Below are 18,993 nucleotides of genomic sequence, written 5' to 3'. Positions count from 1 at the left end.
AGTTTTTAATGGTAATATATAGACATTTGATTTCCATCTTTTCATTGTTTTTCTGAATAATCTTTTCTTTGTCTCAAGAGTTTTTCCTGATGTGTTGATGTAAAATTGCAAAGTGAAAAAATAAGTGTGCCTGCCATTAAGGAAATAGAGAAATCATGGATAAGGAAGATACCCCCCTGTTTACAAAGCCACACAGCAATGCCAATACAGTCCATTCAAATTGAATGGGCTGTGTCAGCATTACCGCACTGACAGCAGCTAGCGCAGCTTTGTAAACAGGGAGTATAATGTTTTCCTTAATAATACTTTTCAGTTAGATCACCATGTCAATAGATATTAGGAAGAAAATCAATTACATTATGATCCTGAAAATAGTAAAAGCATGACTGGTAGCTCTCTGCAATTCTGAATGGTATAAATTTGGATATTGAGGCACAGCAATTCTTGTATATTTTGCTGTGGTTCAACATAAGTTATTTATTCATATTCATTTCTTTTTATTTTTAATGTTTTAGGAATGTGATCTAAGTTTTTGTATTCATATGTTTTTTTTCTCTGTCAGTGATTTTGTTTAATCAATGTTGTTAAATATTGTGTATCACTTTGAAAAGAGATAATCCTTTCCTCCGAGGACAAGCAGGCTGCTTGTTCTCACATGTGGGTCAACGTCCATGTTGGCCCGGGAATCGGACGGCTATTTTGCAGACAAAATATAAAAAATAAAAAAAAACAACCTTTCCAGAGTCTTATGGTGCGCGAGCAGCGCGCATTGAGCAAGCGCGGCTGTCTTCCCACCCGTCGCATGAGCGTTCCCACTCAGTTATTTTTTTCTCCGCGGTGAGGTGTGGTCGAGTTTTCACCGCTCCTCTCAGGCCCAGGAAAGAGTTTTTTCTGGTTGTCTTTTTGTCTTTTTTTTTCTTTCGTGTTATTACAATTTACAGTTAAAAAAAAAAAAAACCAAAACTCCCAAAGTTTTTCTTTACTTTTTTTGCCCCTTTTTAAGTTTCCTTTATTTTTCGACGCGGCCGGTTGCTCCCTTCTTTTCGCTCCCTTTTTTTCTTTTAACAGGCACAATCGCTTCTTTTGATTTTGCTGAAGCCATTTTTTCTTCCATGTCATCAAAGACACCCAGTGGCTTCAAACGTTGTACTCGGTGCAACTGGACTATCTCGGGTACTGATACCCACGCTTGGTGTAGCCAGTGTCTTGGGCCCGACCACAGCCCAGCCGCTTGTAGTCTGTGTCTTCGCATGAAGAAACGGACCCAAGCGTCTCGAGAGACCCAACGAGAGAAGCTTTTTGGGGCTCAGTCCGGTCCTTCGACGTCGACATCGGTACCGAGGTCGGCGGCATCGACATTGAGGGACACATCGACGTCGGGAGCTAAGGTAATGGCTGCAGAACGACCAACTTGTGCTGGGAGCAGTGAGGCATTGAGCGGGTCTCCACCTGTCTCGAGGCCTCCTGTTATGCAGACCCCACGGGACCGACCTTCGTCGGACCCGGCCCCAAGGAGACATGAGGATTCCACGTCTTCCTCATCGGTACAGAGGAGTCTTGATGATGGGCGTCGAGCGAAGGCTAAGAAGCACCGTCATCATTCTCCTTCGACACACGGTGCCAGGAGCTCCAGGGCGTCGAGGGATTCAGCACCCGAGAAGCGTCGGCGCTGAGAGGATCGCTCCCCCTCCATTCAGGAGGTGCCGATGCGTTGGTCTAGCAACCTGGTACCTGCTCCCGAGCCTCGACAGATTCTGCCACCGGCTCTTTTACCGACCCCACAGCCATGTCCGATGGCAGCTCTCGACGAGCGCATCAGGGCCTTGCTTCCAGAGTTTCTGGAAGGGTTACTGTGCCAGGCTGCTTCAGTGTCGGGAGTGCTTGCGCTTTCCGTACTGTCAGCTACAGTGTCTCTGGCCCTTCACCTGTGGTGAGGTCCCCGACCTTGGTGCTGCCTGCCACCCAGGTCAACTGTCCTTCGACGTCAGTGGAAGTCCACTTCACCGGAGTCCTGGCGGGCGTCAACTTCTCGGCACCGCCATGGAGGACGTCATTCCTCGGCATCGAGACAGGCTCAGTTTCGGACTGATCTAAGAGATGTCTTGTCCGATACTGAAGATGAGCGCTCGTGGGAGGAACAGGAGGATCCTAGGTACTTTTCTTCTGACGAGTCTTTTGGGATTCCTTCTGAACCTTCCTCTCCACCAGAAAGGAGACTGTCTCCACTGGAGAGTCTATCCTTTACCTCATTTGTCCGGGAAATGGCTGAGGTTATTTCCTTCCCTATGGAGGTTGAAGATGAGCCCAGGGCTGAGATGCTCGAGGTCCTGGATTATCCTCTACCTAGAGAGGCTGCAACAGCTCCTTTGCATAATGTACTGAAGGAAGTCCTTATGCAAAACTGGTCATTCCCTCTGTCTAACCCGAAGAGAACTGAATCCCAATATCGGATCCACGGGGAACCTGGATTGATGAAGTCTTAGCTACCTCACAATTCCATGGTGGTGGACTCCGCTCTCAAAAGGGCCAAGAGTACTAGGGACTGTGCCTCGGCGCCCCCAGGCAGAGAATCTAGAACCTTGGACTCTTTTGGGAGGAAGGCGTATCAGGCCGCTATGCTCGCTGCCAAAATCAAGACATACCAGCTCTTCAAGAGCATCCACTTGCGGAACTCGGAGAGGCAACTGTCTAGCTTGGTTGATGGGCTCCCTCCGGAGCAGGCCAAGCCTTTTCGCCAGGTGGTCAGGCAGCAGAAGGCGTGTCTAAAATTCCTGGCCAGGGGTACGTTGGACACTTTTGATGTAGCATCCAGAATCGCTGCCCAAGGTATAGTGATGCGCAGGCTCTCATGGCTGCGTGTCTCTGACCTGGATCATTCGGTCCAGCAACGGATGGCGGATGTTCCTTGCCGGGGGATAACCTTTTTGGTGAGAAAGTAGAGGATCTGGTTGACCAGCTCAAAAAGCATAATGATGCTATGGATTCTCTCTCCCGCCGGGCGTCTTATGCTACTACCTCCTCATCTAGGAGGTTTTTTGGAGGGAAGGAGTGCTCCCTATTCCTATGCTAGGTGTAGGTGCACTCCTGCTTCTCGGCAACCTGTCCAGACTCAGTCCCAGCACGCTCGTTCTCGTCAACAGCGTGTGCCTAAGGCCTCTGCGGCTCCCCAGGAAAAGCAAGTGATGGGCTTTTGACTGGCTCCAGTTCTGTATAGCCTCAGAAAAAGTGTCCGTGCCAGACGACTTGCTGGTCGGGGGGGGGAGGTTGATATTTTTTAAAGGTGGCTTCTTATAACCTCCGATTGGTGGGTTCTTCAAATTGTCTGGTCAGGATACACCCTCAATCTGGAATCCAAACCTCCAAATTGTCCACCGGGAGCTCATTCTTATAGTTCCCAGCACAAACAGGTACTTTAAGAGGAACTCTCCACCCTTCTACAGGCCCAAGCGGTCGAACCCGTTCTACCAGGGGAAGAAGGGCTGGGATTCTATTCCAGGTACTTATTTGTGCAAAAGAAAACAGGGGGGATGCGTCCCATTCTAGACCTAAGGGCCCTGAACAAATTTCTTTTTTTTTAAATTTTTATTTATCATTTTCACATTTTTACAAGCATTTACTACTTGAATAGGTAATACAGTTAAGAAATCACCACATAATTAGGCAAAATAAAACAGGAAAATATTACAAACTTATATTAGACCACCAAATTTGGAGGGGCTAAGAGCCGTTGTCTTAGGAGAAAGAAATTTAGTGGATCACATGGCAAGATTGAAATAAAGCAATAGCAGATTAAACAAACCCCAAATTTATATATGATTACTCTCCCCACATCCTAATCTTAAGGCAAAACATAACGGTTTAGATTAAAAAAGCATTATAGTAATTTTTTCTGTGAAATAAATTGTTTTAAGTGTTCGGGTTCAAAGAAAACATATTTTACCCCTAAATATTTAATATTGCATTTACAAGGATAGTTCAAGTGGAATGAGGCTCCTAAAGACAAAGTTTCAACTCGAAGTGCTAAGAAGTCTTTCCTTCTGCTTTGAGTTTGTTTAGTCACGTCCGGGAATACCCAGATTTTCTGCCCATAAAATGGGGTTTGCAAGTTCTTCAAAGCCATCCTTCTAACAGATTCTAAATCTTGAGGAAATATGAATGAAACCAGCAAGGTTTGCCGGTCAGTTATATCGATTAACGAAGTTTCTAGTAAGTCTGATACATTTAAATCCGGTTGTTTCAACTCTTGTATTGGTTTCTTAGTAGGAAGATAATAAATTTTATTCACTGGAGGTATATTTTCTAAGGTAAGTTTCAAATTTTCTATCAAATACCTTTTGAAAATTTCTAATGGGGAATATATAGAAGTCCGTGGAAAATTCAAAAATCGTAAATTTAACCTCCTATTGTGATTTTCAAAATGTTCCAACTTTTTATGTATCAGCATATTATCTTGTATTAATTTAACTGAAATTTCCTTCAATTTAGAAGTTTCATTAGACATATTTTGAATCTTTTCAATTACCTCTTCTTTCATAGAGGAAAATGCAGTAGTTAATTCATTTACTTTACCCAGTAACGGTTCAATCTTGCTAGTTGATTCCATCACAGTCTGTAGAGTCTCCCATATCGCCTCAAGAGTCACCGCCGGCGAGGAGACTAAAGATTTTCCTGGCCTCTGTGCCATCTGACTCTCAGCCTTTGCTATAATACAGGCCTCAGCTGTATCGTCGAAGTGGGGACCCGGTAGTAGCTCTCCTCTCTCGTTTCCACGATTAGGGGCTACTCGCCCTTCATCGACGTCAGCTGGTTGCGGTGGTGGTGGGCGCACCGGGGGGGACAAAGAAACGTCCTGCCCCTGGAGCTCAGCCTCTCCTCGGGCATCGAGCTCAGCAGGGCTTCCCGGCGTCGTAGCAGGGGTTCTCGCGAGGAATCCTTGGATAGAGAGCTGCGTTGGAATCGAAGTTCGAACCGGCAGGGTTCCGGTTCTCAAAACCCCTTTTCTCTTGGTATGCGGCATCAGCGAAGAAGGATAAGGTAAAATTTTTTTTTAGAAGTAAATTCAACCAGGAGGTATGGGTTTAATACAGCACTTTCCAAAGGCTCTCTCGTGGGATGATGTTACTGCCGCCATCTTGCTCCGCCCCCTCCGCGTATCTCTAGTGAACCCTGAACAAATTTCTTGTCCGAGAAAAGTTCAGGATGGTTTCCCTAGGCACCCTTCTTCCCATGATTCAGGAAAACGATTGGCTATGCTCTCCGGACTTAAAGGATGCTTACACCCACATCTCGATACTCCCAGCTGACAGGAAGTGGGGTGCCAGATTTAGGGCCCCTTTTACAAAGTGGTGCTAACGATTAGCTGTTCACTGAATGCAAAGAAGCCCATTCAATTCCCATGGTTCTTCACATTCAGCACACGCTAATTGGTAGTGCCACTGTATAAAAGGAGCCCTTAAAGATTAGCCAATAGAAAAGCAAAAAACATTCTTTAATACTTAAAATTATGCATTTTTTATCCAAGGCTTTCATTTCCTGCATTATCTTAAAGAGAAAACATTTTGTGGAAGTAACTGCACAAGCAAAACATATGTAGAAATCACTCTGAGGCTTTTGCACAGCCCTTATATTTGGCCTTTATTGATGAAATCACTCCAGATTGTTTGCACAAGTTTTTGCTTGTACGTGTTTTTTTTTATTGAAGATAGTTAAGAGAAATATTCCAGAATTGTGCAAGTGAGGACACTGAACTACACTCTCACCTATAGAGCGAGTTCTCTAAATTTTAAAAAGTTATAAAGAAAAATGATGTAACACATATATCTTGGTATATTGTACAGTTTTTCTATAATTTTGCTTTGTTCTTACATTTGTCCCTTTGTCTGTTCCATAATGGTTGATTTTTTTTTTATAGGACGATTCTAGTATATCTTTTTACCAAGCTGGAATCTGCCAGCACAGCACTGAGTGGGAGTTTCTTATATTACATTATTGTCCCATACTAAACCAAAAATCCATTCTGCTTTACCTTTCTATATATTTTCAGATTATTCTAGATTTACAAGTTTTGATACCTTTTTTAATGGACCAATATAATACTCATGAGCTTTTGAGGGCACAGAAGTCTGTAAAATCTGAAGAAGTAACAAATATGTCTTGGAAGCCTATTTATATCTTTGAATAATCTTCATGTTGATCCAGTGGAACAGCCTGCTAAGAAAACTGTTTAGCTATTAGAACTCTTTCTATAACCAAAATGCCTGAAAAATTAACAGAAACCATGTACAGTTACTGTTGTGTCTACATCTGAACTAATAATTTGTTCATTTTGACCAAGGCAAGGTTCTATGCTCCAACCACTATCTTTATGGATGAGATTGACTCTATCTGCAGCCGCCGGGGCACTTCAGATGAACACGAGGCAAGTCGGAGAGTGAAGTCAGAGCTACTTATTCAAATGGATGGTAATTAGTTCTAAAGTTGTCATGTTTATGTAGCTCTTTCATTTTATTATAACATTTTTGATATATTTTCAAGAGAATGATTGTGCAAATATTTTTCATTTCTATCACATTCTTTTTGGAGTATAGTTTTATTACATTAAGATTGGTGATCTTTAAGCTTAATGTTATAGTGGCATACAAAGAAATAAAATGAATATATAGATATATACAAGAATTATTTGTGATGAAGGCTAGAGTTTAATTATTTAGATTGGAACATACTTCTCATTCAAGTAATATGGTCACAGTGCTCGAATTACAGTGAAATATATGTTGGGTATGGAAATACACTGTTGTAGGAGTTGTAAACTTGACACCTATTTATTAACAGATATGTCTGTGCTGCTCTCACTTAAGACCCAGTATATTTTGTGTTTAATAATAAAGTTAAGATTGCTGATGGGTCTTTATGGGATATGGAGAAAGTGGTTGTAAAAAAAAAAAAAGGCCAATAGCTATATTAAACTATATAATGTGGAAATCTTGGCTAAAGTGTTTCTTCTTCATTCCTCCCCAACAACCTATTATAAAATTAGACTCATTGCTATGAACTGAGGATAGTATATAATGTTAAACAGTCTAATTTTATAATAGGTTGTTGGGGAGGGGAGGAGGAAGAAAATACATGGTACATAATTAACATGATACATTAGTAAAATACTAAGGGGCCCTTTTATATTTATATGTATGCATTCTTGTATCCCACTGTTATCCAAAAACAAATTTCGGTTCAAAGTTGCTTACAATTTACATTTTGGTGGGGTTACAATGATGTTATGCAAAGTAGAGAGGGCATCTATAGTTTGTGTGGATATTTAAAGGGTTTTTCAAGAGATAGATTTGACTAGGAAAAGTAGAGGTAGCTTTTATATTCAGTTGTAGAGTTTTGGTTCTTTGTTTATATAGTTTTTGAAGAGGTAGATTTGAAGTGTAGTTTTTCGCAGGGTTTTGAAGAGATAGATTTGGAGAGGTAGATTTGAAGTGTGGTTATTCGTAGGTTTTTGAAGAGATGGATTTGAAGAGTGATTGGCTAGAGGGTGTGGCAGGAGTGCTTGCAGTGTGGCTCTGCTGTGTTTGACTACATTGTCAGTGGTGGCAGAGTGAGTGTCAGCTTCTGTTTGTTACTGCTGTGTTTCACCAAGTTGGTAGGGAGAGGTGAACACTGGTGTCACTGCATTGCACCTGTAGGAGGGCACTTTTCAAAGAAGTTCATTGTCCTCACCTCTTCTTCCTCCGTGGTCTGCTGACATTGCGTCACTCTACAGGCTCAGTGACCCAGTACAGATCAATTACTTGTTTTCCATGTTTAATGAAAAAGAAAACATGGAATGGAATTTTTACTAACAAAATATCTGATCCATTGACCTTTCTTTTTGCTGTTTTCCCTTTTGTTGTGGTGTACTCTTAGCTATGGAGTTGCTTCTGTAACTCATTGAACTGACTTGTCTTTAGAGAAAGCAAAGTTGCTTACTTACAACAAGTATTCCTTTAAAAATGGCAGTTCACCAATCAAACAAAACTGCTCCTTCCTTGTCATCTATACCATACCAGTCCAGACTAATGAGTTATGTCCATCTACCAGCGGAAGGAGACAGAGAAAATAGTTCCAAGTAAACTGCCCCTTAAGGGTATTGTGCAGCCTGGAATATTCAGTATTTTCTCTGTCTCCTAGCGGATGGTAGACGGATCGTGCAGCTGCTCTGGATTGCTGACTGGTAGCTCCTATCCCAGATTCTTCTGGTGACAGTGGAGCCAGGGATGTGCTGGTAGCCGTGTTGGGGCTAGTTTTAGATGATACTCAGTGGTCCTGAGTTCCTTATCTGCCAGCTAGGGTGATATCCAGTGACCCTGGTTCCCTCCCCTCCCCTGGCTGTCTTTCTAGCAGGGTGATGGTTAATTGTGGCATGGAGTAACTTGTCTCCCCTGTGGGGTTCTTCTCTCCTGTGGTGGTAGGTGTATCTGAATTTCTGCCTCTGAGGTAAGCCTTTATTAATTTCTGTCACTAGTGAAGAAGGTTGTTTATGAAAAAGGAAACTGTTGTTCCCTCCTTTTCTGCCTCTCAGGTAAACCTTTTTTAATTCCTGTCTCTAGTGAAGAAGGTCGTTTAAAAAAAAAAAAAGAAGAAGAAACTTTGGCAATGTATTCTAAAACTTTGGCAATGTATTCTAGGGGGCTGCTTTCGAAGTTTCTTTGAATTTCACTGGCCGGCGTCTGATTCTGATCTTGGACCCTTCTGAGCTGGTACCAGTTGCTTTGATTTTTTTTTTTGTGGGGCACGGCTCGTGCCTGGATCACGAAATTCAGTTGTTTTTCTCCTCTTCATGGTCCTAGACGGCGGCTGGTTCAGAGGGCGGCCCCGTTGCTGGAACTTGTACTGTTGCGGTTCGGAGGTCTTAGTCTGCCATTTCCAAAGTGGGGGAAGTCTCTTGCTGGCTCTGTTTGGCTGCAGGCTCGGTCTTTTTAATCCAGGGCTATTTTTTCATTCCTGTCAGCCTTTCACGGCTGTTGGTCAGTTCTTTTTCAGACCGTCCGGTCTCTGCTGCTTCTGGCATCTTGCTTGAGACGCCCCTGCTATTTGATTCTTGTTTTCGCAGCAGTTTTTCCTCCCTTCCTTAGGGAGGTTCTGGTTCTCTCGTCCCCGTGGATCCCTCCTGTCTACTCTGGTTTGTCTGTAGGGTACTTTCCTTCTGGTGGGGGTCCGAGTTGCTCTTGGTGTGCAACTACTAGCTCAAATCCCTCTTCTGAGTACCCTCGGGAGTGCCATTCTTGCCAGTCTTTTGCTTGGACTCAGTTCATTGTCTGTTTATGGGAATGTGCCTTTTTAGGACTAGTTTGCCACAGCTCTTCCTTGCTTTCGGGCGGGAGTTTTAGCCTGGCACAGGCGGATTTTGCCTTTTCTAGTTTCAGGCACCTCTCTCCTGGCACATTTGGCACTCCTTCCTTTTTCTGTAAGGGACGCAGTTCTTTCCTACTGAACAGATCTATTGCTGTGCATCTGGAGTTTGACTCTCCCTTAGCTGTTTTTTCCTCAGTTTGGTGTTAGTGGCCAGCTTCCTCTTTGTTCATGGCCTGACGAGAGTTGTTTTTTCCTCATTGCCTTGCGGCTGCATTTTGCTCCCTATGGTCTGAGGATTCCAGCTCTGTGATGCTTACCTCCCTCTTGGCGGGAGTTCTTTCTCTACATTGACCGCTGCTCCCTATTGGTTGCCTAGGATGGCGGTCATTGTGGCTCAGAGACCACTTGAGGGCCAAGAGTGTTTCTTGGGGCACTGGGCTTTCTCTTCTTGTAATTTTAGTCCCTCTGGGCCAGGGGAGTGCAGCGCCAGGTCTGCATTTCCACAAGTTGTGCGCCTTTCCTGTTGACCTCCTGGCAGTACCTTCTTCTCTGGCTGTTCCCTGGGACTCCATCTATGCATTTTGCTTGTTGAGCACGGCTCCATCGCTGCATGTTGAGCGCGGCTTCATTATTCCATGCAGTTCCACTGTTCCAGGTTGGGCACGGCTCCATCGCTGCATGTTGGGCACAGTTCTACAGTTCCAGGTTGGGTTTAGTTCCATTGCTGTATGTTGGGGACAGCTCTATCATGGCATGTTGAGTGAATTTCCTTCGCTACTTATTCTGCAACCTTTCTTCTCTGCATGTTGAACGCAGCTCTGTTGTCACATGTTGAGTGTAGTTCTTTCTCTTCAGGTCTCAGCGTGGGGCATAGTCCTGTGTCTGCCTGTGGAACGCAGCTCCTTCTCTGTGTGGCATGCAGCTCTCTCTCTTTGCGTATGGAACGCAGCTCCCTGTCTGCGTGCAGAGCGCAGCTCCACCGCCTGTTGAGTGTAGCTCCATCTCTGTATGTTTAGCACAACTCTTCTCTGCAAATTGGGTGAAGTGGAGCACAGCTTTGTGACTGCAGGTGCTATAGAGCTTCATGTCTGCGTAGGAAGCATAGCTCCTTGTCGGCGTGTAGAACGCTGCTCCTTGCTGGTGCCTGGAGCGCAGTTCCTTGCCGGTGTCAGGAGCGCAGCTCCTTGTTTGCGTGTGAAAAGCAGCTCCTTGTCTGCGTTTTATACACAGTTCCATTGCTACCGCAGCTTCAGTTCTGCAGGTACCTCTAACATCCAGCTCTTTCAGTGGGGCACTGCTCATCCTCTGTCTGTTACTCTCAGCTTGTTCAGGGCATTTCTATCTTTGCCAGAGGTGTGCAACTCTTTCTCTGCCTGTGGTGCATGGCTCAGTTTGTGTGCTTTGAGTGCAGCTCCGTTTGTTCTCGTTGAGCACGGATCCTTCTCTGCCTGCCTGATGAGCGCAGCTTCTTTTCTGTCCCTTGAGCACAGTTCAGTCTCTGACTGTGGAGCATATTTTCACCTTTGCCTGTTGGGCACTGTTTCACCTTGTTGGTCAACCCCAGTGTTTTTCTGCAGGTTGGATACAGTAACTTTTCAGCAGTTGTGGCATACCGCAGTTTAGACTGTTAGACAAGGCTGTCTTGTCTCCTGTTAGCCACCATTCCTGTGGCACCTTTTCTTGCCATAGCCTCTTGGTGACTGGCAAGAAGCTTCTCCATTGCTGGAGTTTGAATTAGTCTCAGCTCCTTTTGTGGCTACTTGGCACCTTGGGGGTCTTTTCTCCACAGTGTGGCTCTTGACTCTCTTTCTTTTTGTCTCCTTTTGTGCTATTGGCTCTGTTCGTTCATCCCTAAGTCCAGAGCGAGCTGGTTGAGGAGTACTCTTTCTACGGTTGTACCCTGGTATGCTGCTGCCCTTTTCTTCATGGTTCTCCTGGAGAGACTAGCGCTCCAGTTAGTTGGTTCTCTCGACTCTGGAGTCTCTTCTTGTTCTGTGGAGTTTGATTCTCTCACTAGGCGCGGGTCTGGGTGGTTCCTGGGCCTTATTTCCTTTCTTCTATGAAGTGTGGCGCACTGTTTGGGGTTGCGTACTCCTAGTACTTGTTAGGGTCGCTTCATCCGACCATACTGGACTCAAGACAGGGGTACGTAATTTTTCTTTTGCTCAGGATGTTTGTTTTACGTCCTACGGCTTCAGTTCCTTTTCTAGTGTCTAACTCTGTTCCATTTTGGTAGCCTGATGGTTCGGATATTCGAATCCTTTTCTGCTGATCAGTTTTTTGCTGTGTGTATAGCTTTGTTGATTTTTCAACCTCCTGCATTCTTCTTTTCTCCCCCCCCCCCCCCCCCCCCCCCCCTTTGGGAAACTTCTTTGCTACATCCCATTAGTCTAGACTGGTCTGGTATAGATGACAAGGAAGGAAAAATTATGTTCTTACCTGATCATTTTCTTTCCTTTAATAATACCAGACCAGTCCAGATGCCCTCCCTGGCTAAAGTCTGTCAGAGTGTTGTTTCCTTTAGGTATCCCTGACTGTTCCACAACGCTTCAATACGCTGGGATGTCCTACAGCACTGCCTACTTCATCTTCTCTATTCAATCTCCTGCCACTTGTTGATGTGCCAGCTCTGTATGACTCCTGTTACTTGGCATCACAGAGTTCTTTCTCCGGATTCAGAGGTAGATCTCTATGTGCTTGAGCAAGCACAGTATGGACCATTCCGTCCCGCTTATTTTACTGTTAGGGGAGGTTGCAGTTGCCTTTGGCCAAGCAGGAACAGTGAGGTTCTGCATATTGGCTCCAAGTGTTTGCCTGTTTGGTATTAACTGTGTTTTCTTCTAGACTTCAGAGCACCATTGCTTGGCTATTCGAAATACTGAACATTCCAGGCTGCATGATACCCTTAAGGGGCGGTTTACTTGGAACTATTTTCTCTGTCTCCTTCCGCTAGTAGATGGACATACCCTGGTATGCTGCTGCCCTTTTCTTCATGGTTCTCCTGGAGAGACTAGCGCTCCAGTTAGTTGGTTCTCTCGACTCTGGAGTCTCTTCTTGTGAAAAATTGCAGGAAGACCTTAGGAAATTGGAAGACTGGGCATCCAAATAGCAGATGAGATTTAATGTGGACAAATGCAAAGTGATGCACATTGGGAAGAGTAATCCAAATCATAGTTACCTGATTCTAGGGTCCACCTTAGGAGTTAGCACTCAAGAAAAAAAATCTAGGTGTCATTGTAGACGAAACGCTGAAATCTTCTGCCTAGTGTGCAGCGGCAGCCAAAAAAGCAAACAGGATGCTAGGAATTATTAGGAAAAGGATGCAAAATAAGACCAAGAGTACTATAATGCCTCTATTGCTCCATGATGTGACCTTATCTTGAGTACTGCATTCAATTCTGGTTGCCATATCTCAAAAAAGATATAGTGGAATTAGAAAAGGTTCAAAGAAGAACGACCAAAATGATAAAAGGGATGAAACTCTTCCAATATGAGGAAAGGTTAAAGAAGTTAGGGCTGTTCAGCTTGGAAAAGAGATGGCTGAAGGGAATATTATTGAGATCTATAAAATCCTGAGTGCTGTAGAACGTGTAAAAGTGAATCGATATTTCACGCTTTCAAAAAGTATAAAGTAAAACCCGTTAGTCTGGTATGATTAAAGGAAAGAAAATTATCAGGTAAGAACATAATTTTTCCTTGGAAGTTGTTGTTCTCCCAGTGAAGGCTCCTGATTAGAAATGGGAGGAGTTATGGTTCTGCTGCAGTGCATAAATTATGAAATATACGGGGGCAGCAGGACATTTTTGTGCTTGGGAGAGTTGCACAAGTCCAGGGGACACTCAATGAAATTACATGGAAATACTTTTAAAACAAATAGGAGGAAATATTTTTTCACTCAAAGAATAGTTAAGCTCTGGAACTCACTACCGAAGGATATGGTAACAGCAGTTAATGTATCTAGGTTTAAAAAAATTTTGGATGAGTTCTTGGAGGAAAGGTCCATACTCTGTTATTGAGATGGTCATGGGAGGGAAGCCACTGCTTGCCCCTGGACTGGTAACATGGAATTTTGCTGCTAATTGGGTTTCTGCCAGGTACTTGTGACCTGGATTGGCCACTGTTGGAAGCAAGATCCTGGGCTAAATGGACTGTTGGTCTGACCCAGTATGGCTATTCTTATGTTCATTTCCTTTGGCTTGTCTTGAGTGAGATTAGAGAATAGCACATGTATGCTGATGACTCAAACTTATTCAAAGTTGTTAAATTGTAAGTGGACCTTACGAGACTGGGTGGTTGGGCATCCAAGAGGCAGATGACGTTTAATGTAAACAAGTGCAAAGTGATAACAGGTAGGAAAGAGGAACCCAAACAATAGCTATGTGATAAAAGGCTCCATATACTGCCCAGGAAAAGGATCTTGGTGTCATTGTTGATGATATGTTGAAACCCTCTGCTTAGTGTGCAGCAGCGGGTAAGAAAACAAATAGAATGTTAGGAATAATTAGGAAATGAATGGAGAACAAAACTGAGAACATTATAATGCTTTTGTATCACTCCATGGTGCAACCGCATCTCAAATATTGTGTGCAATTTTGGTCACTTCATCTAAAAAAAAGATGTAGCAGAATTAGAAAAGGTGATGAAAATGATAAAGGGGATGGGACGACTTTCCTATGAGGAAACGGTAAACAGGCTAGGACTCTTCTGCTTGGAGAAGAGACGGCTGAGGGGGAGATATGATAGAAGCCTATAAAATACTGATTGGAGTGGCAATGGTAGACAGGACTCGCTTGTTTACGCTTTCCAAACATACAAGGACTAGGGAGCATGCAATGAAGCTACTAAGTAGTAAATTTAAAACAAACCAGAGGAAATATGTCTTCACTCAACGTGTAATTAAACTCTAGAATTCGTTGCCAGAGAATGTGGGAAAAGCAGGTTACTTAGCAGGGTCTAAAAAAGGTTTGGATAAGTTCCGAAAAGAAAAGTCCGCAAGCCATTATTAAAATGGATTTGGGAAAATACACTGCACATTCTTGGGATAAGCAGCATAAAACTGTTTTATTCTTTTGGCATTTTGCCAGGTATTTCTGACCTGTATTGGCCACTGTTGGAAACAGGATGCTGGGCTTGATGGACCTTTGATTTGTCCCTTTATGACAATGGTTCTGATCTTACGTTTGGGAAGCTTGCCAGGTGCCCTTGGCCTGGATTGGCCGCTGTCGTGGACAGGATGCTGGGCTCGATGGACCCTTGGTCTTTTCCCAGTGTGGCATTACTTATGTACTTATGTACTTATGTTGCATTTTCAAAGGTATTTGTACTGTTTCCCAAGTCAAATTTAGCCCACAGGAAAAAAAAAACACCTGATGTAAAGTCCATGGGCATTTTGCAAAGGGAAAGTATGTATGGACTGTTTCTTTTGAAATTTGTGTAAAGTACCCACATTCTTTCCATCTAGGCTGACTGTTTTGAAATATAGCTCTCAAGATCTTAAGCAGGCCTTTTCCTATTTTTCTGCTCTCTTACTGAGAACAATTTTCCTTTTATATAAGGCTTGATGGTAAAGCATATTCATAAATATTTCAGGTGTCGGAGGTGCTTTAGAAAATGATGACCCCACAAAAATGGTCATGGTGTTGGCAGCCACAAATTTTCCATGGGACATTGATGAGGCTTTACGAAGAAGATTAGAAAAGAGGATCTATATCCCCCTGCCTACAGGTACAGCTGTTATATGCACAGTTACATACATTATTTGTTTGGGTTTTTTTTGGAGGGGAGGGACAATATTCTGCACAGAGGAGTCTGAGACTGAAATTGTTTTAAGTTATTACTACAGAATTGACTTGTATCCTAGTGTACCACTTTAGAAATTTTCATAATTTATTATAGAAAGGGCAATTTTCATAACCATTCCTGCAGGTAAAAACACTTTTACCCATGGAAGCAGGCTTTTTGAAAATTGCTCTTCCATGAGCATGCCTCCTTTTAAGCACCCCGATGCTGTGTGGTGAGACGCTATTCTATATTGGCACCTAGGATCTAATTTGCCGTTACAGATTACTAATGTAACCTGGTATTGACATGCCTAAAATCTAGGTACCCATCTATACCAGCCAGAGACCTGGTATAACTGCAGGTGCCTAAAGATTACAAGGGTGAGAGTAACTTGCAGTATTCTGTAAGTGACATATGTAAATGGCATCACCACCCATGTCCCACCCATGTGAAGCCCCCTTTGCTTTTACAGGTGCCCTTATGGAATAGTAACTGTTTTCCTACCACTTATGTGTGTAAGTGTACACTCATCTGCAAGCATGCAGGTATTCTGTACCTTCATGTGTGCAAGTGTCACTGAAATGTGGATGCCCAGTTATAGAATTACCTCCTTGGTGGAGATGTTCTTGGGGCAAGAATGAAAGCCACATTATGTACCTTCATTTTCCAAAAAACATGTGCATTGTTTTAGTTGGGGAAAAGTATCTACAGAAAAAGCAGATGCAAGTGTCTGCAGATTATTCTTTCTTAGGCAATTTTCAAAGTGAAATTATCCACAAACTTTGCACCTTACATAAGCAATATTAAAATTGCCCTAAAAATGGAGCATTAAATTTTAACATGCACATTAAGGTCCTACTGTGCATGCTAAAAATAATATGCCATTCAAGAAGGCATTACTGGGCATATTTAAAAGTGCTGAAAGATGTTGGCGTAATCATACAGTGCAAAACATTTATGTTTGTGCATGCAAATGAAGGAATATCAAAAGCAAATGATATTGTAGTATGTGCTTGGTAAATAACTTGGTATGCTGCCCCTCTACACGATTTACTGAGTGGTTGCTAAATAGATGCTGTTTATATTGGACTGATTTTAACTTACTAATGTGAGCCTCTTACTAAGGAGTTGTTAAATTGCATGATGACACCAAAACTGAGTATGCTGTTGGAAAGGTGAGGGCCTGAACACTGAAGGCTTTGGCAGGACATGAGACTGTACAACTTCATTATATAACTACAGCAAAACTTAAAATAATAATACACTTTCAAATATGTGCTACAATGTTTTAGGGAAGATCAAGCATGAAGGCATATGATCACTAAGAGGTAGATCTTCACAAAGAGTTGAGCTCATGAATGTAGGCATTTTTACATTTAAGTCTCTAATTTTGTTACTAAATTCTCAACTTATTTCCTTGATTCTGACCCCTCCCCTGACCACACCTACTTTTTAGAAACCAATATTTATGCACTTAGTAAAAACAGACTTCTAAATTTAGGAGCTCAGATTGGGCCAAGTGAAAACTCAGTGCCTAGGTGTTTTGAATATTGGCTTCTAGGTATACCAAATAATGTGTTTCATTATAATCATGTCAAACTAATGCAAATCAAACATTTTTTAAATTTTGGCAAGTGTCCACATGTCTAAAGTTGCAGAAGTAATATTTGAAAAATAAGGTCCTATTAGAAAAATGTTTTGTAAATATATTGATCCCTCTCAAGTTCACAAACTTAAACTTTAGATTTTCAGTGAAAGGAAACCACTGAGGGCCAATGCTTAAAATCGTGCTCTTTTAGATCCACAGTAGACGTTACCAATTCTGAAATAGCGAGTGATGCTCAAAGGAAATCTCATGCAAATGATATTCACGTAAAGTTAGCAAGCAGCTCAGTAGGGAAAGCGTCTAGCACATGCACAGAACAGTCTCTCGGTAAGTTCCATGTTCTGCATATACCCAAGAATCCCACTGCTGTACTTTCTCTTTTCCCTGCAGTACTTGCTGGCTCCATGGTTCCCCTGTCCCCTTCAGTGCTCTGATTCTGGTTCCACGTTCCTCCTGTTGATAATTTGATTTCTCTCAGGCTGTCCCCAGTGATTTTCACTTGGGAATCTTCTCCTTGCTGAATGCCCCCTCAGCTGCCATATGCCACACTGAGACAGACTAAAGGTCCATCAAGTCATCATCCTGTTTCCAACAGTGGCCAATCCAGGTCACAAATACCTGGCAAGATCCTGAAAAGGTTCAATACATTTTATACTGCTTATCCCAGAAATAAGCAGTGGATTTTCCCCAAGTCAATTTAATAATGGTCTATGGACTTTTCCTTTAGGAAGCTGTCCAAACCTTTTTTTAAACCCCTCTAAGCTAACCACCTTTACCACATTCTCTGGCAATGAATTCCAGAGTTTAATTATACGTTGAATGAAGAAATATTTTCTCTGATTCGTATTAAATGTACTACTTTGTAGTTTCATCGCATTCCCTCTAGTCCTAGTATTTTTGGAAAGAGTAAACAAACAATTCACGTCTACCGCTCTATCCACTCATTATTTTATAGATCTCTATCATGTCTCCCCTCAGCCATCTTTTCTCCAAGATGAAGAGCCCTAGCCGCGTCAGTCTTTCCTCATAGGGAAGGCGTCCCATCCCCTTTATCCTTTTCGTCGCCCTTCTCTGTACCTTTTCTAATTTCACTGTATCTTTTTTGAGATGCGGCGACCAGAATTGAACACAATATTTGAGGTGCGTTCACACCATGGACCGATACAAAGGCATTATAACGTCCTCACTTTTGTTTTCCATTCCTTTCCTAATAATACCTAACATTCTATTTGCTTTCTTAGCCGCCGCAGCACACTGAGCAGAGAGTTTCAACGTATCATCAACAATGATGCCGAGATCCCTTTCTTGGTCAGTGACTCCTAATGTGGAACCTTGCATTACGTATTTATAATTCGGGTTCCTCTTTCCCACGTGCAACACCTTGCACTTGCTCACATTAAATGCCCAGTCTCGTAAGGTCCTCTTGTAATTTTTCACAATCCTGTCGTGATTTAACAACTTTGAATAACTTTGTGTCATCAGCAAAAAATGTAATTACCTCACTAGTTACTCCTATCTCTAGATCATTTATAAATATGTTAAAAAGCAGCGGTCCTTGCACAGACCCCTGGGGAACCCCACTATCTACCCTTCTCCATTGAGAATGCTGCCCATTTAACCCTACTCTCTGTTTTCTATCCTTTAACCAGTATTTAATCCACAATAGGATACTACCTCCTATCCCATGACTCTCCAATTTCTTCTGGAGTTTTTCATGAGGTACTTTGTCAAACGCCTTTTGAAAATGCAAATACATAATATCAACCAGCTCACCTTTATCCACATGTTTGTTCACCCCTTCAAAGAAATGTAACAGATTGGTGAGGCAAGATTTCCCTTCACTTAATCCACTAAATCATAGGGGCTTTCCCCCAGCCAACTGGCTGACTGCTTGTTTCTCGCCCCCCCCCCCCCCCCCCCCACATGCAGCTGAGATCATAGGTGCTTTTCCCAGCCGATTGACTGATTGTTTCTCTGCCCCCCTCCTTCTGACATCATAGGGGCTTTCCACAGCAGATTGGCTGTCTGCTTGTTTCTCCACCCCCAGCTGACTGGCTGTCTGCCCCTATGATGTCAGCTGGGAGGAGATGGATAAACGAGCAAACAGGCAGTTGGCTAGGGAAAAGCCCTTATGATGTCAACTGGGGAGGAGGAATTTCAACAAGGAGATTCCCAAGTGAAATCACTGGGGGCAGCCTGAGGGAAGGCAAGTAAGCTGCAGGAGGAAGGTGAAGCCAGCATCAGAGCAATTTGGTATTGAAAAAAATCTC

The 18,993-nt window shown here is 43.0% G+C and overlaps 1 protein-coding gene across 3 annotated transcripts in view; it reads left to right on the top strand.

Annotated features, from left to right (window-relative positions):
• The window catches only part of KATNAL1 (katanin catalytic subunit A1 like 1), a 139,871-nt gene that overhangs the window by 99,714 nt on the left and 21,164 nt on the right, over positions 1-18,993 (top strand). For all 3 annotated transcript variants that reach the window (XM_030200358.1, XM_030200357.1, XM_030200356.1), the window contains exons 8-9: positions 6,335-6,461; positions 14,926-15,060. In XM_030200358.1, coding sequence (XP_030056218.1) covers positions 6,335-6,461; positions 14,926-15,060 — 262 coding nt within the window. The remainder of the gene's footprint in view (positions 1-6,334; positions 6,462-14,925; positions 15,061-18,993) is intronic.

The sequence above is a fragment of the Microcaecilia unicolor genome, chromosome 4 (assembly GCF_901765095.1).
Source record: "Microcaecilia unicolor chromosome 4, aMicUni1.1, whole genome shotgun sequence".
NCBI classification, from domain to species: Eukaryota; Metazoa; Chordata; class Amphibia; order Gymnophiona; family Siphonopidae; genus Microcaecilia; species Microcaecilia unicolor.
The sequence above is the reverse complement of the archived record's forward strand: the minus strand, read 5'-3'. Positions and strand labels throughout refer to the sequence as shown.